This window comes from Mus caroli, chromosome 10, assembly GCF_900094665.2.
Source record: "Mus caroli chromosome 10, CAROLI_EIJ_v1.1, whole genome shotgun sequence".
Taxonomy (NCBI): Eukaryota; Metazoa; Chordata; class Mammalia; order Rodentia; family Muridae; genus Mus; species Mus caroli.
Window position 1 is genome coordinate 44,317,146 of NC_034579.1, and position 23,435 is coordinate 44,340,580.

General features: G+C 34.1%; 1 protein-coding gene across 4 annotated transcripts in view; it reads right to left on the reverse strand.

The window, feature by feature from the left end:
• Positions 1-23,435, reverse strand: part of Grik2 (glutamate ionotropic receptor kainate type subunit 2) — a 676,604-nt gene that overhangs the window by 20,597 nt on the left and 632,572 nt on the right. For all 4 annotated transcript variants that reach the window (XM_021173658.2, XM_029482440.1, XM_021173659.2 and 1 more), the window contains exon 15: positions 13,518-13,743. In XM_021173658.2, coding sequence (XP_021029317.1) covers positions 13,518-13,743 — 226 coding nt within the window. The remainder of the gene's footprint in view (positions 1-13,517; positions 13,744-23,435) is intronic.

Genomic DNA, 23,435 nt, shown 5'->3' on the forward strand with positions numbered 1-23,435 from the left:
TTCTTTCTTTCTTTTGTCAGGATATTCTATCAAAGCAAAAATTGACGTAAACCATAGACTTGGTCAGAATATAACATGAATTTAAGGAGCATTGAAGATAAGCTCAGTGAACATTACTATAATAATTTTTGCATGAAAGAAGCATATCTCTATCACTATTGCCTCTATTTATATTTATTGCCATCTCAATCATCATCTGTATCACCTCTATCTATATCTATTTATCTAGAACTATATCATCTATATCATCTATAACATCTATATCATCTAATCATCTATATCTGTGGGGAAAGTGGGCTATGCCACCAGATAGGGCAAAGAGCTGGTAAGGCTGAGTGAGCTCAAAACTCAGAATCTCACAGATTTTAGAAAGCAGGAGTAGGGTGGCTTTCCACCTGTCTTTGTAGTTGCTCTGAAGCATGTACCCATGAAACTCAGCTAAGAGGACCATGAGCAGTCAATCGTCCATTGTAGCACCTGGAGTCCTCCAAGCAAATAGAGCATCATTAACATCTCAAACTCAACCAATAGAAAACACTTACCCCACAAATCCCAAATCCTATCCCACTTCCCCAAAATTTATATAGTCCCTGTTCACATAGAATAAATTGCAGAAGTTATTTCACTGAGTTTTGTCTGAGAGTGACTATCTTTTTGACTGGAACACTTGGAGAAGAATTCCCTCTCCTGAAACAACCTCTACTGAATCGTGGACCTGCCTAGGTGACCAGGCTCTCATTGACTGTATAGGCTCACATCAGAGCATCATAGCTTATACCCTGGCTTACCTGCCATGTGCAGGCCTCCCAAACTTCTTTGCCTCTCTTCTAAGAAGAATAACACTCCCAGCATTCCTTGCCAGGCCAGAGCCCTATGGAACCTATTCATTTCCACCTCTGCTTTGCCCTCCTCAGTTTGGCATACAGAGATATATGATGGTCTAGAAAGAATAGGGCAGTAGACCACTTATATCATCTCTATATACCTCAACTTCTACCTATACCTATACCTATATCTAGAAAATCAACCTGTCTCTGCCTCCCTAGCATACCATACACAGCATGAGGTTTAATTTTCAAAACTTTCTTAACATTTCATTAGAAAACAAAAGAGCAATACATAAATATGTCTATCATAACAAATGCTCTGTTATCTGAAAGTCAGAATCCAATGCATAAAGAGTAGATAGATAACCATGCATGAATTAAAGAAGACTCATACAAATATCTGAGATTCATTGGAGTCTACAGTGACAAGATGTCCTTAGTTGCAGTTTTATTTAAATTGTCAGATACACTTATCATTTGTGAGATTATATAAAACATTTCACCAAAAACTATACACTTAAACATGGTAAGATACACCAAGCTTTTTTTCTCTTAGAAGTAAACAAATATTGCTTGAAGCTAAAATTATTCTCTATCTTCATTATGAGCATTCTTCTCATTTGTTCCTTTTCTAGTCTTTCTCTTGGGACCTTCCTTAGTCACTTAAATGTATTCTAAAGACTGAAGGATCTTTGCAGTTTTGAAATTAACTCTTTGCAAGTTAACAAAATAAATGCTTTTACCTACATAAGAAGGGAGAGAGAGGGATGAGGACAAACAATGCCAGGAGAAAGAAGGCATAGATATATGTTTACTCTGTGAAAGTGTTTTGATCTATCAGTTGAGATTTGAACTATAAGATGAGTGTTCAAAAAAGGTATAGAGACCATTTCAGTCTCTCAATAAATCACTGTAAGCATACCTGATCTTTTCTGACCTAGAAATCAAAACAAGGATTGTACATGCTTAAGATTGGATGGGAGAGTATTCTAGATGCTATGACAATGAATGCATGCGCACGAAAAACCTCATATGTAGCATTTGCACAGCCAGAAAGTTATTCAAAATATCTTAAATAATACATTTTTATCAAGTAATTTTATGTAAATTATTACTTCACTAAAATATCTTCAGATACATATTTTTATATTGTAAAGCTTTTTGGGAAGAATAAACTGAGGCATGCCACCCAGCTCATTTAGACAGATGCAGACACCCACAGCTTAGGAACTCTCATGGAAGAATAGGAGGAAGAATTGTTGCCCCAAAGTGAATAGGAACTCCAAAGAGTCAATTAACCTGAACCATGGGGTTCTCAGAGACTGAACCACCAATCAAAGGACACACACGGGCTGGACCTAGGCCTTTCCCACACATGTGTAGCAGATGTGTAGCTTGGTCCTCTCTCTTGTGGGTCCCCAACAACTGGAGAGGGAGCTATTCCAATGTTGTCTGAGAATGAGATATGTTTTTCTAGCTCAGTTACCTTGTCTGGCCTCAGTAGAAGAGGATGTGCCTAGCCTCACAGAGACTTAGTGGGCCAGGGTGGGATAGGGGGTTGCAACCTGCTCGGAGCAGAAAAGCAAGGGGACATGGAGGGAAGGATTGTGCGAGAGGGCTACCAGAAGAGGCACAATGAGCAGGATGTAAAGTGAATAAGTAAATAAGTTAAATAATTAACTAATTTAAAGAAAAAAAGTATAAAACAAATCAAAAACAGTTATGTTTTGAGTTAACTTATGACTTTATTAAGAGAGACAATTCCTTCCTTCCTTCCTTCCTTCCTTCCTTCCTTCCTTCCTTCCTTCCTTCCTTCCTTCCTTCCTTCCTTCCTTCCTTCTTTCCTCTCTTCCCCTCCCTGTTTCTCTACTCTCCTGCAATGAGTTGCACCTATAATTTTTCTTTTCTTCTTTTTCTCCCTATCCTTTTCTTTCCTTTCATTTGTCTTTACATCTATCTTTTCCAATCTTCTTATGCTTTTCTTCATGCCTGACTTTCTTCTTTTATACTAGTCCCTGTACCTTATTTTACATAACTCATAACATGCATAATTTGTTTTGAAGTACACAATTTATTGCAGTGCACAATTCATTGAATTACTTGCTCTATTAATGACTTCTTCTCTGGACAAACACAGTTCTTATAATTATTCTCTTTTAGTGCACCTCAATAATATAGTAACAATGAGATAAGGGCAATTTCCATAACTTTGATATTGACAAAGACTTACCAATAGGAAAAAAAGCCTTTTCAGGACAGCGTGTAGTAGTTGCTATGTTTTAATGAAAGAAGTCACATTTTTACATCTCTCCAAACCTCCTACTAAATGTTTGTTTTTTTCGTGGAACCTGTTTTGTTTCGGAAGTTGCTAAGTTCACCAGCATATGTCACCACAGCTTTCCATTTTCCTTTACTTTCAAATCAGAAGTTATATTATTTGACTAAATCAGAAATAATCTTTTCAATAAATATTTTCTTTATATATCAAACAGCATTTCCCAAACTGAGTTTTTACTCATATCTGATATTTTTGGGAAATATACATTTGTATTTCATTATAAAGTAGTTTACTAATGAAAGAATCTTGATTTCTGTTCCAAAGCAAATATTACTTGCAAATTCACATTAAAGATTAACAAAATATAGGGTTATATATCTACCTACTAAAAAGCACAACAGAAAAATATTTATAATATACTGATTTCTATTTTTTCTTTTTTTAAAGATCTTTATCTCTTTATGAAGGCTGTCATATGACATCAGTTCTATGGATTTTTCATGTTCTCTCATTCAAATTTCCTTGAAGAACACATCAATTATATTCCTATATTTCCATGGGAGAAGTCAACTTATTTTGTTTAAAGTCTCATGATTGGGATGGGAATGGGAACTAATCCATTCATTCAGCTGGGGTAGCAGAATTCTATTAGCATGTATTCCTTTTCTTTAAAACAAATAAATATAATAACCCAAAACCATAATTCAATGATAAAATTTTTCTTTATATCTGTTAATAATTGTAAAAATTCTATTCTGTTAAGCTAATTTTATAGCCTTGAAGAGAATAATTACCACTTATTTATATCTACAACCTTTAGTGACAGTGATTACTAATTTTATTACACATCTCCACTCTTCAGAAATGTGTTGTTCCTTCTGAGAGCTCTGTGTCCATCTCCATAATTCATCCTGCCTTTTTATGTACAGATGGAACTCATTAGGCCCCATTTTCACCTTTTGTTGCACATATATATGAATCATCATGTGGGAAGTACTTGTATCCCCAAAGTCTCGACAACTAGCATCCAAGAAATGCTACTAGTTGGGTAACAAGAAATATATACATATATCAACAAGATTATATATATATATATATATATATATATATATATATATATCATGATTAACTAAATTAATTTATGAAAAAACTCAAAATTTGTAGCTGCTTTCCACTAATAACCCTTAACATCTGGTTAAATGTCTAGGACATACTAGTTCTTTCTTGATTTTGTGACAATTAGTTTATACTCCCAAAGTACTTCATTTTCCTTTACTTTATATTTTTATTTATTTAGGTATCATTATATTCTCTGCTGACCATGGCCCAAATTTAGATAACATTCAGATATAACTTCCTTTCTCTGGGTTCCAGGGGATATTTTCACGAATTAATGTTAATGTATGAATGCATAATTTCATATATTAATATTAATTTTGATTATTCAAATACTGTTTATTTATGGACTCTAACAGTTTGCATATATGTGTGTGTAAGTAACTGTGCCATGATTCTTGGCATAAAGAATTCTAAATACTTTTCTCAAAGAGATCATTTGCCTGTAGTCATTCAACCTTTTTGAGTGATATTAGTCTACAAACTGTTTAAAGAATATAACCCTCAAGCATGAATTCCTTTAAGTCTTTTTTTATTAGATATTTTCTTCATTTACATTTCAAATGCTCTCCCAAAAGTCCCATATACCCTCCCTCTCATCCTGCTCCCCAACCCATCCACTCCCGCTTCTTGGCCCTGGCATTCCCCCTTTAAGTTTTAACATATGACTAGACTATGGAAGTACTAGAGTGGGTGCAGTAAGCAACTATACAATTATTTATTTTATTTCTTTCTAAAAATTATTCATTTTCTGTGTATGCATGCATAAATTTTCATGTACAGACAAGAGAATTCCACAGCATGTATAAAGAGATCAAAGAATTTTATTTTCTTCTTTAGCCTGTGGGTTATGGAGATCTAGCTCAGGTTGTCAGGCAGTAAAAGATTCGATACTACAGTTCTCATTAATTTAACACTATGGTGGTAAATGTGCTTAGAAACTCCTGTGCTTATTTTAATAACTTGTGTTGTTCTCACTCTGTGCCTTGATAATTAAAGCTCTGGCAGCAAAAATAAAATTGTCTAAAGCTAGAATCAAGTTTTATATTTAAGTTACATCTTTGCTGGTCATATTGAGTTTTATGAATGGAGTCTCCAATTCCTATGGGGATGCATGTACTTGTTCAGTATAAATATAATTTTTTATCAGCTTTGATTTTCTTTTTATGCTATCCTTTTCATGGTGAAAAAACTAACTTTATGACCACATCATGGTCCCTCAGTAGTGGGGAATCTTCTGATCCCTGAGATCATGGTGATCCTCATATTTTGCTTAAAAATTTTATAGTACTTAATAGCTACATAATAAATAAACAATTTCAAAACCAAGTCATACTATGTCCCTCTTCTATCTCAAGCTTTTCCTTATTACATTTTATCTTACCATGACATTAAAAAATTATGCCCTTTTGCATTTATCTAACTATATTGAAATTTTATATTTAAACAAAAGCTTAGAAATGGATTGTACAGACACTTTATCAACAATGGATAAATATTAAAAGCAAGTAAGATATCTTGTGATAGATGGGTATGTAAAGAAGGTATGTAGTTTGAGGAAACAGACAATGTTCATAACTCTACAAAATATTAGAAATAAAATCTGAGAGCACATGGAAATAGCCTAAGCATATACTACTACATAAAATGTTAAATCAGAAAAGGATTGGTTATAAGCACATGGAATTCTGGAAAAATTTTGAAGCCAGTATAATTATCAATGATTCCCAAGAAATTCAAGGAGAAGAAGAAATTTATAGACAAAGTTCAGAAGCTACCCAATGCCATTACAGTGATGAAATTGTGGTTAGATAGCTCTTCAAATCCATGACTGCACAATGTGGAGCCAATCTTAAAATAAAAAGAAGACTTGGTGTGATGTGTGGAGAGCCATTGGGGTTGTTTGGCAGGAATTTGATATTGGGCCAGGATATGGAAATAAGCTCAAGCAGGAATCTGATTTTGGGCTAGACCAAAGAAGTAGGCTTCAGGCAAGAATATGACTTTGGGCTAGAATAGAGAAGTAGGCTCAGATATCTTTGACATCCTGATACACTCCTAGAAACACTGATCTCTGGACTTCGTTTATTGCCTTGCTTGTTACTTGACTATTTGTGTATACTGTCTTGCTTGTACCTTAACCTAAAACTGACCTTATTTGCATGTAATTAAAATGGTATAAATGCAGACTGGAAAAAAATAAATCCACCTCATCCTCAGAACTGGCTGGGGTCATGCTACAGTGTTGACTAATTGTCTTTTTTCATTTTAATCCTTGCTCCTGCCCTGGAGAACCTGTTGACTGACTGAGCTGGCTTGGTCAGTGGTGATATGTCAATATAGGTCCACTAACTAACAAATACATTATTCATCTGATTAATAAGTATATAATTATAAAGAAACCTATGCATATTTGGGGTAGAGGGCATATAGCAACTCTGTATCTTCCAATCAATTTAGCTGTTCATCTAATTGCATATATATATATATATATATATATATATGAGAAAAAAATTATGATTTGACAATAGTAAATATTGTCTATATCCCATATCATTTAGTAGAATCTTTTAATATAAGTTGTATTTAATTTATATGCAGCTATCAAACAATTAAGTCTATATAACCTGTGTATGAAATAATGTAATACAGTCTATTTGAAGAAATACTTGAATAATACTTACTTATTGAATTATCTAAAATCACAAAAGAATGCTTGTGTAAGATAGATGAGATGTGTCTTAAACAATAGTAACTTCCTAGTGCACCTGGGACACATAGGTGACACCATAATTTGAGTACGTTTGATTATGATGGCCTTATGTACCATGTAGCATGCTAAGAATGTGCCTATCACATGAGGATAGGAATTGCACTAACATATTGTATCCAAACAACCCTAGGATGATTGCTTGGCATATTCACTGTGGCTATATAATTTGAAGCAGAATTTGGATTAATGTTCTTGGCATAATCTGCACAGAACACTAAATGAATTGAATAATCCACTCTTTGTACATAAAATCTATACAAATGTTCTCTGTTTCCATGAGAATTCATCCAGTTTCTACAGAGTTTGGGTAAAATTGGTCATCATATTACAATATTAATGAAGGCTGCTCACACGGTTGCTCCCAATTCATCAAATCTGCTCTGGAAGCTTCCTAGGCTCCAGCATGCTGAGACTGTCAGTGTCTGTGGAGCAGTCAAGCTTACTGAGTTCTCATCTGTTTTCAGTGACATGTAATCTAGACATAAAAAATATACCAGAAACACATCACATCTACAGGTGTAATTTGACTTCTTTTCTGCATAGTTTAGTTACTGAAAATTACTAAATTCCAATTTACACTTGCACAATCACTTTAGTAAGATTAAAAGTATGCTGCCTTATGCAAAGAAAAATAGAATGCATTTTAATGGAAGAGTTGACCTGCAGAAAGATGAATAATTTGCATCAATTTTTGTGCATTATGTTAAACTAACGAAGACAAATGTATTCATTCATTTTAGTAAAGCTGAAAAACTGAAGGCCAGCAATTTCATGCATCTGTAATGATGAATATTACAGTACTTATTATATGATAAATTGGGAATTCTAGAAATGGATGATGAGTAGAACTGGAAGAAAACATGCTTCTCATACTGATTTTTATTTTTATAAACATTGGCATCTGCCTCAGAAAAAATAATGTGCCTCCTTTGGTAACCATCACACATCTCCTACTTATTAAATAATACAAAATAAAGAAGCAGTAAATCTCACTTAATATTAAAAAGCAAACCAGAACAAATGGATATATATTTTTCATATGTCAGGGTAGAGTATTACCATCATAAAACTTAGTGACATAGTTCATAGTTGTGTGTAAGCTGAGATGGGCACAGATATTATAAGTTAAAACTTGTTCAAGGATGACTGATGCAAGTATTTTACATTCAATAATGCAAAATATTTTACAAGGATAATATTTATAGCTAAATTATTAAATATTATAATGACAAAATGTATTTAATAGTTGTATTGCATTAAAAATCCTTAACTGTGATAAGGCAGAAAAAGACAGCAACAATTGTAAGTCTTTGGGATGGGGTGGGAGCAACTCCTACCTTGGAGTTTGGTCTAAGCCAGCTGAAATGCAAGAACTCCAGCACACTGACATTTACTGTGAAAGTAAAGTTGCCAATATGGAAACAATATTCCTTTCTAATGTAGATATGTTAAAGTGGCAATCAACCAGTCTTATGTGAATATTACCTTGGGTAATGTGCTGGCTCGTTTTCTGAGAACTTGATACAAGCTGGTATCATCAGAAAGGAGGTAGCCTCAACTCAGAAAAATACCTTCATAAGATAGGGGCAAGCCTGTAGTATGTTTTCTTAACTAATGGTTGATGTGGGATAACCCAACCTTTGTGGATGGGTCCAGCTCTGAACTGGTCACCTGGGGTATAAGAAAGCAGGATGAGCAAGACATGAGGGACAGCCAGTAAGCAGCAGTCCTCCATATACTATGCATCACCTCCTGTATCTAGGCTTATACCTTAGCTGAGTTCCAGCCCTGACTTCCTTGAATAATGGACTATGATGTGGAAGTGTAAGCTACATACCCTCTCCTTCTCAACTACTTCTGTTCATGCTGTTTCATTGCAACAACAGCAAACTAAGCCAATACACTTGGGCTGCCATTCCCTTCATTGACACTTTCTTTTGCTATCCTGCACATCCTTGTGATGTTACCAACTGTTAGGTGACATTCAATAGCCATCATTGTCATTTTAATTTTCCAATAGCTCTTCATGATAGTTCCAAAAGCCTATATACAAAATGTTTTTACAAAAACTGTTTGTTTGTTTGTTTGTTTGTTTATTGCTATCATTATTTTTGTTGTTTGGTTTTTTGTGAAAGAATCTCCTGAGATTTCCTGTTTCCATTCTATCTACTGGCCCTCAGGGCTTCAGTCCTGTTCCCTGCTCAATACTTGATCATGTTCCCCCTTCCCTTCTCTGTCTCCTCTTCCATCCAGTTCCCTCACTCCCTCTGCCCCAGAGGAGGGTGGCCCCATAGGAATACCAGTGGTGTCAACTGACCTGGACCTCTGAGATCTTTCAGACACTTAGCCACCAACCAGGCAGCATACACCAGCTGGTGTGTGTTGGCACATATACAGTAGAGGACTGCTTGCTAGGTATAGACTCTGTCATAAAAGATACACCTAACCCTCTAGAGACTTGAAGTTCCAAGGAGTGGGGAGGTCTGGTGGCATGGAAGTAGGGTGGGGACATTTTCTTGGAACCCAAGCATGGGAGGAGATATGGGATGAGAGCAGTTGGGGGAAAGACTGGAAGGGTGATAATATCTAGGCTGTAAAAAAGGATTCAAGAATAAAAAAATAAGTAAAATTTTTTTAAAAAGAATCTCTTTGTGTAGTCCTGGAATACAAAACTACCTATGTAAACGGGAATTCTGAGAGATTGCTTGGGCTCTGCCTCTAAGGGCTGAGATGGTCCATAGAATGTTTTGCTTTGTTCCCAAGTGACTCATTCCTTCTTAAAAGGCTCATGATTAATTTTATACATCACAGTATGCACATAACTACACATGTTAAACCCAAACAAATTCCAGCACACAGAAAGGAAAGTGAGTAGAAATTCTTTCCCACACCTATCAGCAATTAGCTATTTGTAATTGATGGGTCTTGAGAGAGAGAAAATCTGTTTCCAACAAGCAATGGAGTAACAGAGCACACAAGCTCAAGAATAGGTGGCCAACACTAAAGGGACTCTGTGATCTTCTTTTATATGGTGTGTGCTTTTTTGTTTTCTAAGAAAGAAAGAATATGATGTTTCAAGGTAGAATGGGTCTGAGATAAGTAGTGTAGCAGGAAGAATATGACCAAAATATTTTACATATAAATTTTTTAAAAATTACAATACCCTTATTAATTCTCAGCTCTACTTCACATAAAATAATCTTGAAATTCTTTTCTGTCTCGACATCAGAAATTTTGGATTGTCCTGAGTCCAGGAAGAAGAGAAAAAGTTCTCAACTGCTTCAGGTGAGAGTGGAGCTGGGCCTCCAATGATTTCCTTGATATCACTACTAGTTTAGTACAGACAGAAACTATCTATTGATTGTGAAGCTATTTAAATAGTTATTTAGAATTTACTGTTGATTTAAATATGCTTGCAAAAGGGAAACCAACATGCAGAGACAGAAACACAGATTTCCAAATGCTCATCTTGGAGCCTCACATTGCATATACAGAGAAAGTGGTGAGAAAAGTTGCAAATGTAAGAAATACACCACTAGTTCGTTACTGTAAAACATAATAGTAATGAAACCCTGCAGTCCACTTACAATATTTGTACCAAAGCAAACTCAACAAAGCAAAGCAAAATAATTCTAACTGATAAAGTACTGCATTCCTACCAGCTTACAAGCCTGTTCCTCAAAGTATAATATGGACTCAATCTTCCCAAAAGAGAAACCAAATGGTTCTACTACAGAGCAGAAAAAAGTTCCATTAAAGAGAAATGCTCTCTGGTTTCTTAAGTGCATTATCACCTATGGTGTATTAAGAGGCAAGATTACAGCTGCTCACATGTTCTAAATATTCCATAAGGAAACTGCTGTCATTTGCCTTTCGATTTTCACATCTCTAAGAGGTTTTCTACAATATTATCTTGAATGAGCTAGGAAATTCAGTTAACTTATTATGAGTAAAAATATCTACAACTTCCAACGTCTACCACACAGTAAATGTCACATTAAAATAATATTGCTGCTGTCAGGGAAACTGTGAAAGGGATTTAACACCACCACACACTTAATTAAACCAGCTTGTGCTTATTTAGCTTTGCCTTCATATCTCCACTATGGTATTTGTGTAAACAGAGCTTCCCTAATTAAATAGCTTTTCTCCAAGCCACTCTGAATGTTCCCAGCCCACTTTGGGCAGTAATCATCACACTAAGGGTGATGAATGGAGTAGGAGGCCCCAAATGAAGCACACAGAGGAGCCTGGCTGGCATGCATCTTTGTAAAATGCAAACATAAATTCAGGAGCAGGCAAAGACTAATTTCTCAGACCTGTTTCAAATTTGCCATTACAAAAAAGTTATAGTATTTTATTTGTTAATTTATTTCCCCAGACACATATGACTCCTTGACAATGTCTAAAAATCTAAGTAATGAAAGAGAAGAAAATAACTAAATGGAAGTAAAAGGGAAAGCTACTTTCTCTGACCCCAGTAGAATACAATGCTGTCATTGAAGATTAAAGTGGCTAAAGATATAAGTCAGACTCCTAGGGAATTCCTGGAGGAGCTCTAAATTTTCCATAACCTAAACCTGTATTCCATTCTATTCTATGGATTTATTTCTAACTCTCTAAGACAAAAGAAAGAATACCTTTTTTTCTCATGCCCAAATATATTCCTTTAAATTTTTTTGATGGGAGCTTATGGGTAAATAAGATTTTAAACTATGTAAATGCAATAAAAATAGTCTTCAATGTGATTGATTATGATAAGGAACCAAATAACTATTTGAGAACAGTGGTTCTAATTCTGTCTGAAAGCTTATCTCATTCAAGTGTGTCATTGTGTTTACTAATTACTGAACAAGTATAAGTAAACCATGAAACCATACTGTAGCTGAGGTGTGAAATAGGAAATCACATTCTTCCTACCTGGCATCAATTGGTTTCCTTGACTTTCAGAACCTCTGAAGGTCATTTTCAGTTTGGAACCTGAGACCGGTTTGCCCATTTTTAATCCCTGCAGGTGACACTTTATCTTTCTTTCCTTTCTGTTCCTATTTCCTTTTCTGCACCTCTTTCCTTTCCTCTATTTTATATTTCAAATATAATTCCAGCCTCTGTTGCCTTTCTTTATTTTTTTTAATTTTTTTTATTTATTCTAATTTTTTTGGTTTTTATAGACAGGGTTTCTCTGTATAGCCCTGGCTGTCCTGGAACATACTTTGTAGACCAGGCTGGCCTCAAACTCAGAAATCTACCTGCCTCTGCCTCCTGAGTGCTGGGATTAAAGGCATGTGCCACCACGCCCGGTTCTGTCTGCCTTTCTAACAGCACTGTGAATACATTTAGACCCACATCCTAAACCAGGTTAATTTTTCCCTTTTAACAACTTGAATTTAATTATATCTGCATGGTAAGTTTTTCTGTTTAAGATACTTATCATAGGCTCTAAGGATAAGACAGGATAACCTTTAAGAAACCTTTTTTTTTTTTTGTCAATTACATTCACACATAGATTATGATATTTCATTTAATGTAATAACTTATTCATGTATATTAAATTTGGGCATATACACTATAAAATTCTTGTTTATTTTTTTCTAAAAAGATTTTTATATTATAATTATCGTTTTCATTCTCATTGTGAGGTGTTATCTTACAGATTTTCCTGGATTGACTCAAGTAATCCTCCATGAAAACTGCAATATCATGCCATCTTAAATGATTTTTAATTATATTATTATGACTAAAAATAATTATAAGACATATAAGAAGAGAAATGTTAAATACGGTTAAACTGGGTGTCAAATATTCTAGATGTGTCACTGTTAATTATTCTACTTCTAATAACTTCATTTGAGTGAAACATTCTGGAAGAACAAATTGTGGCTTTCTTTTCTAGATAACTATACACTTCAAATTTGAAAAACTCGCCAAAATTTGCAATATTTAATTCATTCACAAAACAAAAAATTTGAAAACCAGGCAAGGTGAAATCTGAGTTACATCTGTATGTGCAATACCCCTCCTTTGCTCATTTGGGGAACTGAGGCAGACATATAATCTATAAGTTTGAAATTGACATGTTTCACATAGTTAGTTTAAGGTAAGTCTGGGTTGGTGACTGAGACTATGTCTCAAAAGAAAATAACAATGATATTATTATTATTATTGTTATTATTATTATTATTTTGAGAATTGATTATTTCTGAGATGAAGGTATTGTAGATGTACAGTAAAAAAATCTGCTAAGTATCTGATATAAACTAATTTTCTTTTGACTTGTTCATTTGGAAGCAAATGTCGAATTCATTAAATTTATCATACAAAGTATTTTGATCATATTCTTTTTCCTCTTCCAGTTCCTTGTCATATGTCCAAACTTTTAACCTGCTCTTATAGATTAAAAGAGTTACTAAAATGCAGTAGGTAAAGAATTTTCCGGGAACTATATATATAGTCCCTGCTTTCCACTTTTCTCATAACAATTAAGATTAATGAGTAAATATAGAGTGGCTACCAAGCTACCTACCCATGGGAGTGCCAACGCCATAGCCTTTGGAGTCTATAAGGCCACCAATCTGCGTGAGGTTACAGTTCCGCTGGGTAACAAACTCGATGGTCGTTGACTCCATTAAGAAAGCATAATCAGAGGTGAGGACACGTTGAATCCCTTCCTCATTGCTTTTGACAAGCACAGACTGTCTCCTGCTGCTCATAAATGCCCACATTTTATCATACGTTGAGATTTTTGATTTCTGGAGGAAAATAAGATAAGTTTAAAGACAATAAAATAATATCTTAGGATCTACAGAATCCTACATTTAGACACAATAGACTGCACTTAGTCTTCTCATGCTATTTTGAAATTATTACATACACACACACAAAAAAATCAAATTTACAATGTTTCTAGTAATCCATCACATTTCTAGGTATACTACAATTTAACATATACATTGAGCATGTCCTACAGTTTAAACATTTGAACTAATAAATTGTAGAAAATAATAGATATTAGAAAAACAAATAAGCTTAATAAAGAGTCTTCTGACTGCATTGTACATAAGTCTTCTGTGGGTATCATTTTCTTTTAGCACCACTTAAAATCACATTTAGATACAACAGCTACTGGACTCAGATTGACACTTTCAGGCAACAAGAAATTTTTTTTGTAATGTACCAATTTGGTGAATCTATCAGAGACATCAAATAAATCCCTAAGAATATAAATCTATAGTTGAAGGGATCAGGGCATTTTATTGTAGATATGAAAGTACAAATAAAAATGACAGTATTTCCACTGAGACAAGACATAGTCACCAGAGACGTTCCTTGATTCTATACAAAAACAAATAAAAATCTGCCAATCCAGATTTCTGACTAACTAGAAACCCTTGGACCACTCAAATGGAACACATTTATGAGCAATAGCAAATTCTCAGTATAGGTTTACCAGTACTTCATTTAAAGGGAAAGAAATAAGTTTTGTTTAGAGGTTCTGGAAGAGCATATAAGCTACCAAGCTTCTCACCTGCTTGTTCAATGCATTTGCAAACCTCCTCAGTTTATGTAACCCCTTTCTACATAGGAATGCCAAGAACATGCTGACTCTATGGATATAAGGAGTCGAAACATTACAGGTTTATTTTCAAGAAGATATATAAATTCATGACATTAAAGGTGGAGAAAAAAAGAGTATTTAATATTATGCTGAAATTTGTATGAAGTCATGAATCCAGTGGTGAGAACATGTCCATTTACTGCTCAAATAATGATCATGAAGTGAACAAAAGCAGAGAAATTTGCTTTACAACTTCCTGACTTTGTTTCTACATTTTTTGCCACCTAAACCTGAAAAAAATAAAAATTAGAGTTTACATATAGGTGGAAGGATGTTTGTATAAAATAAAACTGACATCAATTTTGATTTAGTGAATCTGACAGAAAACACAAAACCAAAATCCTACAATTGGGCTATACTGAGTTTTTATAATTATAAGTATACATTTAGTGTTAGAAGACTTAAGCAATTCCCTTAAAGAATAAAGAGGAACTGGAGAGATGTCTTAGTATTCTAGAACAGTTTACTTTTACAGAGGAGATGGGCTTGATTTCCAGCACTTATGGTGGCTCACAATACCCTTTACCTATTTCCAAGGGCTTTTGACGTTGTCTTCTGACCTCTTTGTAGGTCTCTCACACACACAGTGCACATAAATGTATGGAAAGAAACCACTTGTACACATAAAAATCAAATAAAGAAATATAAGCTTTTGTTTTTTTTTTTTTTTTTAATAAGTTGGAGCCTAGAGTGACTTCCCAGTGGGTAAGAGAATTGGTTGCTAGCCTAGGGGACCTATCTAGATTTCATCTCTAGTACTAACAGGGCAGCTCAAAATTATTTTCAACTCTCATTGCAGGGGGAAACAATGTCTTTTTCTGACATCTTGCAGCACTGTGCTCATGTGGTATATGTACATGCGCACAGGCAAAACACTCACACGTAAATAATAAAATGTTGATAATTTTTTAAAAAGGTAAAGATTGCTCCTCTTTATAACACATACATTCTCCATGAAGCCAAAGTCAACCAATAAAATTAGAGCATATACAAAATGATGATTTGATCTATATAGGCATAATATTGCTTGGATTTTTCCTTTGTTTCAGTTATGGAAATATTAGCAACATATTTTAATATTCATCTTGTTTTAATTTCCTAAAATGATTACACTTTGATGAATTGGATGTAAATAAACTTAAAGATTAGTATTTTGTCTGAAAGAAAAAGGAGAATAAATATTTTTCTAACATTCAAAGAGTAGAACTATATTTTCTCCTTTAAAATATTAAAAGTAATGCCATTGAAGTTGAACATTAATTATGTCACATAAACCATTTAAATCTAGAGTAAGAAAACTATATTTTGGAATATTCAATAGATGTGTAGATATTTACATTTTATAATATGTTATGTAGTAAATGTATCAAGCTATATTTAGTCCAATCGGGAAGAACGAAGACCAAGGTGTGGATACTTTGCCCCTTCTTGGAATTGGGAGCAAGGCACCCATGNAAGGAGCTACAGAGACAGAGTTTGAAGCTGAGACGAAAGGATGGACCATCTAGAGACTGCCATACTCGAGGATCCATCCCATAATCAGCCTCCAAACGCTGACACCAATTGAAAACCAATAGTTTTGAGAAGTACTATTATTCTGTGTATTACACATACATAATTTTGTTTGTTTGTTTTTGTTTGTTGAGACAGGGTTTCTCTGTGTAGCCCTGGCTGTCCTGGAACTCACTGTGTAGACCAGGCTGGCCTCGAACTCAGAAATTCGCCTGCCTCTGCCTCCCAAGTGGTGGGATTAAAGGTGTGTACCATCAAGCCCAGCTTGTATTACACATACTTTAATGCCATAAGTCATGCTTATGTTTGAAATAGAGATCTTTAATATTAACACCTACTTGGCAAAAAAAAAATATGTTATGAAATACTCCTTCATTTAAAGTACCTGAAATACTTTCCTATGCCAGTTTTCCCTTCTCTGGGCACTTTCTCAATGTTTTAATTAATGTTATTAATTTCTGCTTGTCATTTAATATCTTTCATTGTTGACCATTTGTTTTCAACATGGGTTGTGTACACTTTTTGTGTAGCTATTAATCATCCTTCCTTTTTAAGGAAAACATTCACACTTTTTTTATTCTTTAAAAATATTTTTAATTAATCAATTTAGTTTTATGAGTATGGGTGTTTTACCTGAATGCATAATGTACACATGTGAGCAGTGTCTGTAGTGCCAGATGAGAACATCAGAACCTCTAGGACTGGAGTGACATATGATATACGGGTGCTCAGAGTCAAATCCATGGTTCCAGAAGAGCCAATGCTCTTAACCACTGAGCCATATCTATAGCTCCACACATTTCTATTCTTACAAAATCAAAATGTAAACCTGTGGAAAAGTTACATTAATTATTTTTATTCTTACATAGAATGTAAGATCCTAATTTTAAGAAGTATAAATGTCTTCCAGTCTCTGCTACGCACAGATTGGAGTAGATTAAGCATTTAATAATGTTTCCTTGGGATCTCTTTACCTGTTTTGCCATTTAATTATTACCAAATGGCATGGTTCCTACTCCTGGAATAGGGCCAGCTGATGTGGATCTCCACTAGTGTAGATGTTTGTCACAGGCATAAGGCTTGTTTGTATAATAATGTACATATTTTACATCCCTCCTTTAAGGCATGTCCTCCCTTTTAACATAAATGACTCCATGGATATCAGACAATCAGTGTCCAGGAGGTGAAGGTGTGGCTAATATCTTAGCAAAATGGTAAACACTGGGACAGCAACCCCCCCCCTTTTTTTTTCTTATTTTGGTTTTTCGAGACAGGGTTTCACTGTGTAGCTCTGGCTATCCTGGAACTCACTTTGTAGACCAGAGTGGCCTCAGAAATCCACTTGCCTCTGCCTCCGCGAAGTGCTGGGATTAAAGGCATGCACCACCACCACCGGGCTAAAACAGCCCTTAAAGGCAGTGCAAAAGTACTCATAAAAACATGAGTTGGAAAATATACACTTTTCAATGATGCAAAACATGAGGATGAAATTATAGGAGGAACTTCATGAATCTAAAGGAACAAAGGCAGCTGCATTAATGAGTTAGCATGTCAGCAAGATACAAAGATAGGCAAATACAAAGGCGGGCAGATTCCTGAATTCAAGGTCAGCCTGGGACACATCAAGGTTAGACCCAGGGGTGGTAGAAATTGTAATTTCCCACTTGGCTAGTTTAGTTTTTTAATCTGTGCTTAACAGAGGCAGGCAGATCTCTGAGTTCTTTTGAAATGTTAAAAGAAAATTTATGCTGTCAGCTACCAATGAATTGAGGACGTGGGGTCACTGGATGCTGATTTTTAGGATAATCAAATGGAAACCTGAAATAAAAGACTGGATTGACATGTAAAAGACTAGGCATAGACCTGTAGGATCAGGAAATGTGCTATGTAGAGAATTTTTTGAATAGCAAGAGAGAACCACTTGGAGAACTGTCTCAAGCAGAATAAAAAGAGAGATCTCAAGAGAAGGGACGCTCCAGAAAAGCAGATCAGAGAGAAAGAAAGCAGAATGCAGAGGAAACAGGCTAGAAAGCTGTCTCTAGCAGAACACAGGCCGACAACTTGGACCCACGGTTTGATTTTGAGTGGCTTATTTTGGGACTCTCAGATACCCCTTCCTCAGAACCCTTCTCCATCTAGATATAACGCGGTGAAAAAACAAAAAACAAAGAACATAAGAGATATGGCTAAAAGACATTACTATGCTGATTGACTCACATATGTGTCTGTGTTTTTATCTATGTTTGTGTCTATGTGTTTCTATGTTATTGTACATCTATGTATATCTGTGTGTGTATGTGTTTGAAGTTGTTCAGCTATTCTAGGACAATATACATCAGTACAAGACACTGGGAACTGACCATTTTAGAAATTCAACAATGACTATGCTTTGACTTGTTGACATTTAAAAATTGCATTTTCTATAATTTAATCTCTGTAAAATGTAAACATATTTTTTATGATCCACACTAATCTTCCCCTGAAATTTCATATGAATCAAGCCAAATTTGTGAAATTGTAACCTACTAAGATCATCAAGTTGTACTGCTGATTTCTATATAAACATGTAAAGAATGATTAATTCTGAACAACTTTTGAGTATTTCATTCCTTTTAATGATGGAGGTATTATTGGTTTAGAAACAAAAGTCTTAGATGAGTTGTAGTGAAGACTACCATTTTAAAGATATTTACAGATTACTAGAAAGTATTTTATACAAACTCTTAGGCTGAATATCAAACTGCTTCTTTTGCAATTAATATGACCTCTCATGAATAACTGATTATTTTAAGTAACTTATATAGAAATCCAAAAGAGATATACGTGGTCTGATGTAATTATCACTACTTCCATCTTAATGAATATGTAACTGCTTAATCTCTTCCACTCTTAGTTTATGTTGTCAAATATCCTTGCCAGACTCACAATTTTATTATGAAGATGAAATAGGAGACCATGTACATACGAACATTATGTAATAGAGATTCCCATTCATTTTATATATTTTTTTTGAATGAGGCAAGCAATATCAAGTGTTGTATAGACATAGTCTACTGCTGTAAACAAGAAGAAAACATGGAATGGAAAAGTAGAACTTGGCAGTAAGTGGATTTACACATAACACACTCCAGACATCATGAAATTTTACATTTTCCTCTCAAAATAGGATATATTGAATTTCTACTTTAGTCAATTAAACAATACCAGTGACTTCTGCATTCTACCCACGAAAAGGCCTAAGACTATTCTTAGGAAGGGAAGTGAGAATTGACTACAGACACTAGTGCCAGGAAACATTCTGAGTCCAGAAGAAGCATACTATCAGGCTAAGTCAATTAACTTTTGTAAGAATTGCATTAAACAGTTATTCTAGTCACACTTTAATAAAAGAAACAACATAAAGATGTTAATTTTGTTAAACACATACAGTTGCTTATTTAAAAAGCAAGACTAAGACTTGGGCTTGTTTTAGGTATAGATTTATATTTTTAATCATTATCTTATAGTAACTCCATCTAAAGACACAAATATACTATTTCCGAGCTATCTTCCTCCCCCATGCATACTCTACAGAGAAACTTTTACCAAGAATTTCTATAGTCTGATAAGTATTGTTAAATATTATTAGTCATGGATGAGTAACTATTTGAAAAGAGATTCACACATAAAACAAAGATCTAAGAAATGATATAAACTCTTTCAGTGGTATAAAATTATGAAAAAAATATAAAGAAGGGTAAGGCTATATTGAAAAAGGCATTAAAAAAAAAAACCTGTTCTGAAGGAAAATGAAAGAACCAATATCTAAAGATTAGTCAGTAATACAGTGGGAATAATAATGTTCTAGACTGAGTAAACCTCAGAAGGTGAGGCATGTTTCTGTGGAGTGATCTAGATGTGTGAGGTCATCAAAGAGAACCACAAGTCAGACATAGCACTAAAGAATGATGGAGAAATTGTTAGGGTGGTCAAAGTAAAATTAAAGCATACCTGGATTCCTATTTGCCCAAGAACTTTTCAACTTCAGGCCCCAGATCCCAAATGTATCATGGATATTACACAACTGAGAGGGACTTCAATCAGGTACTTTCCTTCCCTTTTCTTAGATAATTTATTTTAGAAGATGTACAAATACAAATATAGAATATGTACAAATATCTTTTATTCTTTTTGAGGTGCAAATCTCTAAAGCTTCTTGGTAGTTTTATAAAGGTGGAATACCTATTTCCAGGAGTTGGACATGTAATCTTGTAAAATGTAAATCATTAAGGAGGATCTTCCATTCTTTGTGGGTGGAGAAGAGTCTTATTTTACCTGACGGTTTTATATAAGTCTGAAAACTCTCAATCAAGAAGCTAGTGTAAAAACCTATATTTAAAAAATAATAGCAATTATTAAGAACACAGTGTTATTATTCCCAAATTTCATCAGCTCTCATAAATGCTCTCAATATTAAAAATTCAACCTGGTCTGATAATCACCCTGAATTTCAACAGACTTGGGCATCTCTTTCTTTACTGGAATAATATTTTACTGAGCCCTCCTCAGGGTTGACACTGAACTTTTCTCAATGCAATCATAACTGCCATAGGTCCAAGAGACTCTTTTATTTAAAATGTGTTTTACTTTGATAATCCAGGAATAAATCTAGAAACTGACCAAGATGCACATATCGCAAGTAGTTAGCATAGAAAAACACAGTAAGCATTTTGATAATAAGAGCAGTAAAATGACAAAATAGGCAAGAAGCTAGTTGGAGAGGGACAATAAATTGAAATAGCCTTTCGAAGCACTCACTAAAGCTGTGTAAGATGGATCATTCAGGGGGAAGGTGGGTACAGTACATCCATTAAAGACTATGTGTCATCAATGAGAGTAGGGAAGAGTTCTTGCCCAGTGAGCTGAGTTGACAATGGAAAGATATCTATAAAGATATTTTCACACATGCAAACTTAAGGAGTTGAGATGGCACAAATACGGTTTTTTATTTAAATATAACCTTAACTAAGGGAAAAATCCCTAAAAAGAGTTCAAATTTGGGAACAAAACTATCCAAAGTAATGAATTGAAATTCCCTTTGGTATGCATAGGATTTGTTCTGTCAAAGTAGATATATGGATATGATAGATAGATGAATGTAAAGTTCAGAGTATGAGCTCAACCTAAAAGTTTTACCTTACTTATATCTGGTAAACATGACAAAGAGGGAGATACATAAGGACTATCTTAAAAGAATAAAAGAGTCCTATGAGCAAGGGTTCTAGAATTTTGAATTTCAGTTGCTTGCACAGATGATAAACCCTTTTCAAATCAGGCACAAAGAATGGACAAAGATTAGGAAGTTTATTTGAAATTTTCATTATTTCAGAGGTTGAATCAAGGGCATATTCTTCGAGGTAGTGAATGTGCTGATTTTACTAGAAACTCTAAAAACACCAAATAACTTCCTTTGAGTTGACACTAGAGAAGTTCTTGAATAATTGAGGGCAGTGAAACACTTAGAAGTCACCTTGAAGGGGATTAAGAAGGATTTGGGGAGAATATTATGGTGCCAGTGGGTGGGGGAAAAAACATTAAAAGGCTGATCTTGAAGAAGAAGAGGTAGAGATCAAGGCTAGTAGAAGAAAGGTAGTTCGATTTAAGTAAGATTATTTAAGATTGAAGAGATTTAACCATGTTTAAATGCCAATGGAGGGGATTTCAAAACAAAGAGAAAGGTTTTACAAGTCAAAGGATGAACAAGTACTAACACAAAATGCCTTTGCCTAACAGCATTGTCTCCACAACCTCTTCTCTGGCAATCATTTTTCTACAGTCTGCTTTTCAGAGATTACTCTTTCATTTGAACACTTAAGTAATATCTTGCATTATTTGCCTTTCTAATCCTGGTATATACCACTTAGCATGGCAACTACAATTAGTTATATTATATATTTGAACTTTATAAGTAGGTCTGAAGTATTCTTGTCAAGAAAGAAGTGGAAAATAATTTATAGGCTAATTAGATTGATTATGGTAATATCAATATGGTTTCATATATATATATATATATGAAACCATAATATTACATCATAATATATATATAATTTTGTCTGTTATACTTCAACAAATCTAGAATAAATGATATAATTTTCAGAGCTTGTTGAATAATGTTTATTTCAAATTGAATGAAGAAAAGCATATAATTCAGAATATTTATATGAAACAAAGATAGAACTGTGTTTAAAATTTAACACCTGATATATTTAGAAGAAATGAGATACTCTGTAAAGGTTTAGTGTTTTTTCAATAAGGTAGAAAATTGTTCAAAATTTTTAAAATAAGAAAAATGTAAAGTATTGAAGAAGTCAAAAGATGAAATTATGACATTTTAAAAATTATAAATAAACTGTAAGGTCTGTAAGGATTGAAAACAAAACCAGCAAACAAATGTTTGCATGTAAAATATCAATGTGATGTATACATTAGCCTTTATAAAAGACATATCAGTTTGCAGCATAGAATGAACATTTTAGATGGAAACATACAGGAATATTGAAAAACTATCAATGGCCAGTTTTGGTTAATTTCTTATAACTGTCTTTAGTTTAATTCAATGAAGAATCTTATGTCAGAAACTTGAAAAAACTATATGAGAGAAAAACAGGGAAGAAAGTAGGAACAAAGGGACGTAGAGACCTTGTGTTTGAGACAAACTAATACTGCTTATAAGCACTTCTGAATACAATAAAATGGAAAGACAAGTAGGAGTTTACAATGCCAAGAAAGATTCTGGAGTAAAGTCTCAGACTAGCCTGGTCATTGATATCACTGTGTTATTTAAGAAGAAATATAAGGGCACTCCCAATGGCTCACAACTTTCATCCCAGCATGTGGAGGCAGAGGCTGGTCAGGCTGGTCTTCATCATGCATTCTAAGACAACCAGGGTTACACGTGACGAAACATCCATAATTAAAAAAAAAAAAAGAAAGTCAGTCAGATGAATACACCATAAGATAATTGTCTGCAGTGAGACAATTGAGGATATAACAAATACAGCATAGAAAAACTACAGTCAAGCGTGGCCATATAAAAGACTGATTTAAGTGCAAGAGAAAAACTGTGTGATGTGCTGTTCCTTGCCTCAACAATGAGAAAATAAGGCTAGTGGTTAGAAAACAGTGACTACTGAAGACAGATAGAAATATGTAACATGAATTTTTTTTTTCACTTGGAAGATTTTTATTTCCGATCTCATTCTCTCTTTTTTTTTTAATTTTTAATATTTTTTATTACGTATTTTCCTCAATTACATTTCCAATGCTATCCCAAAA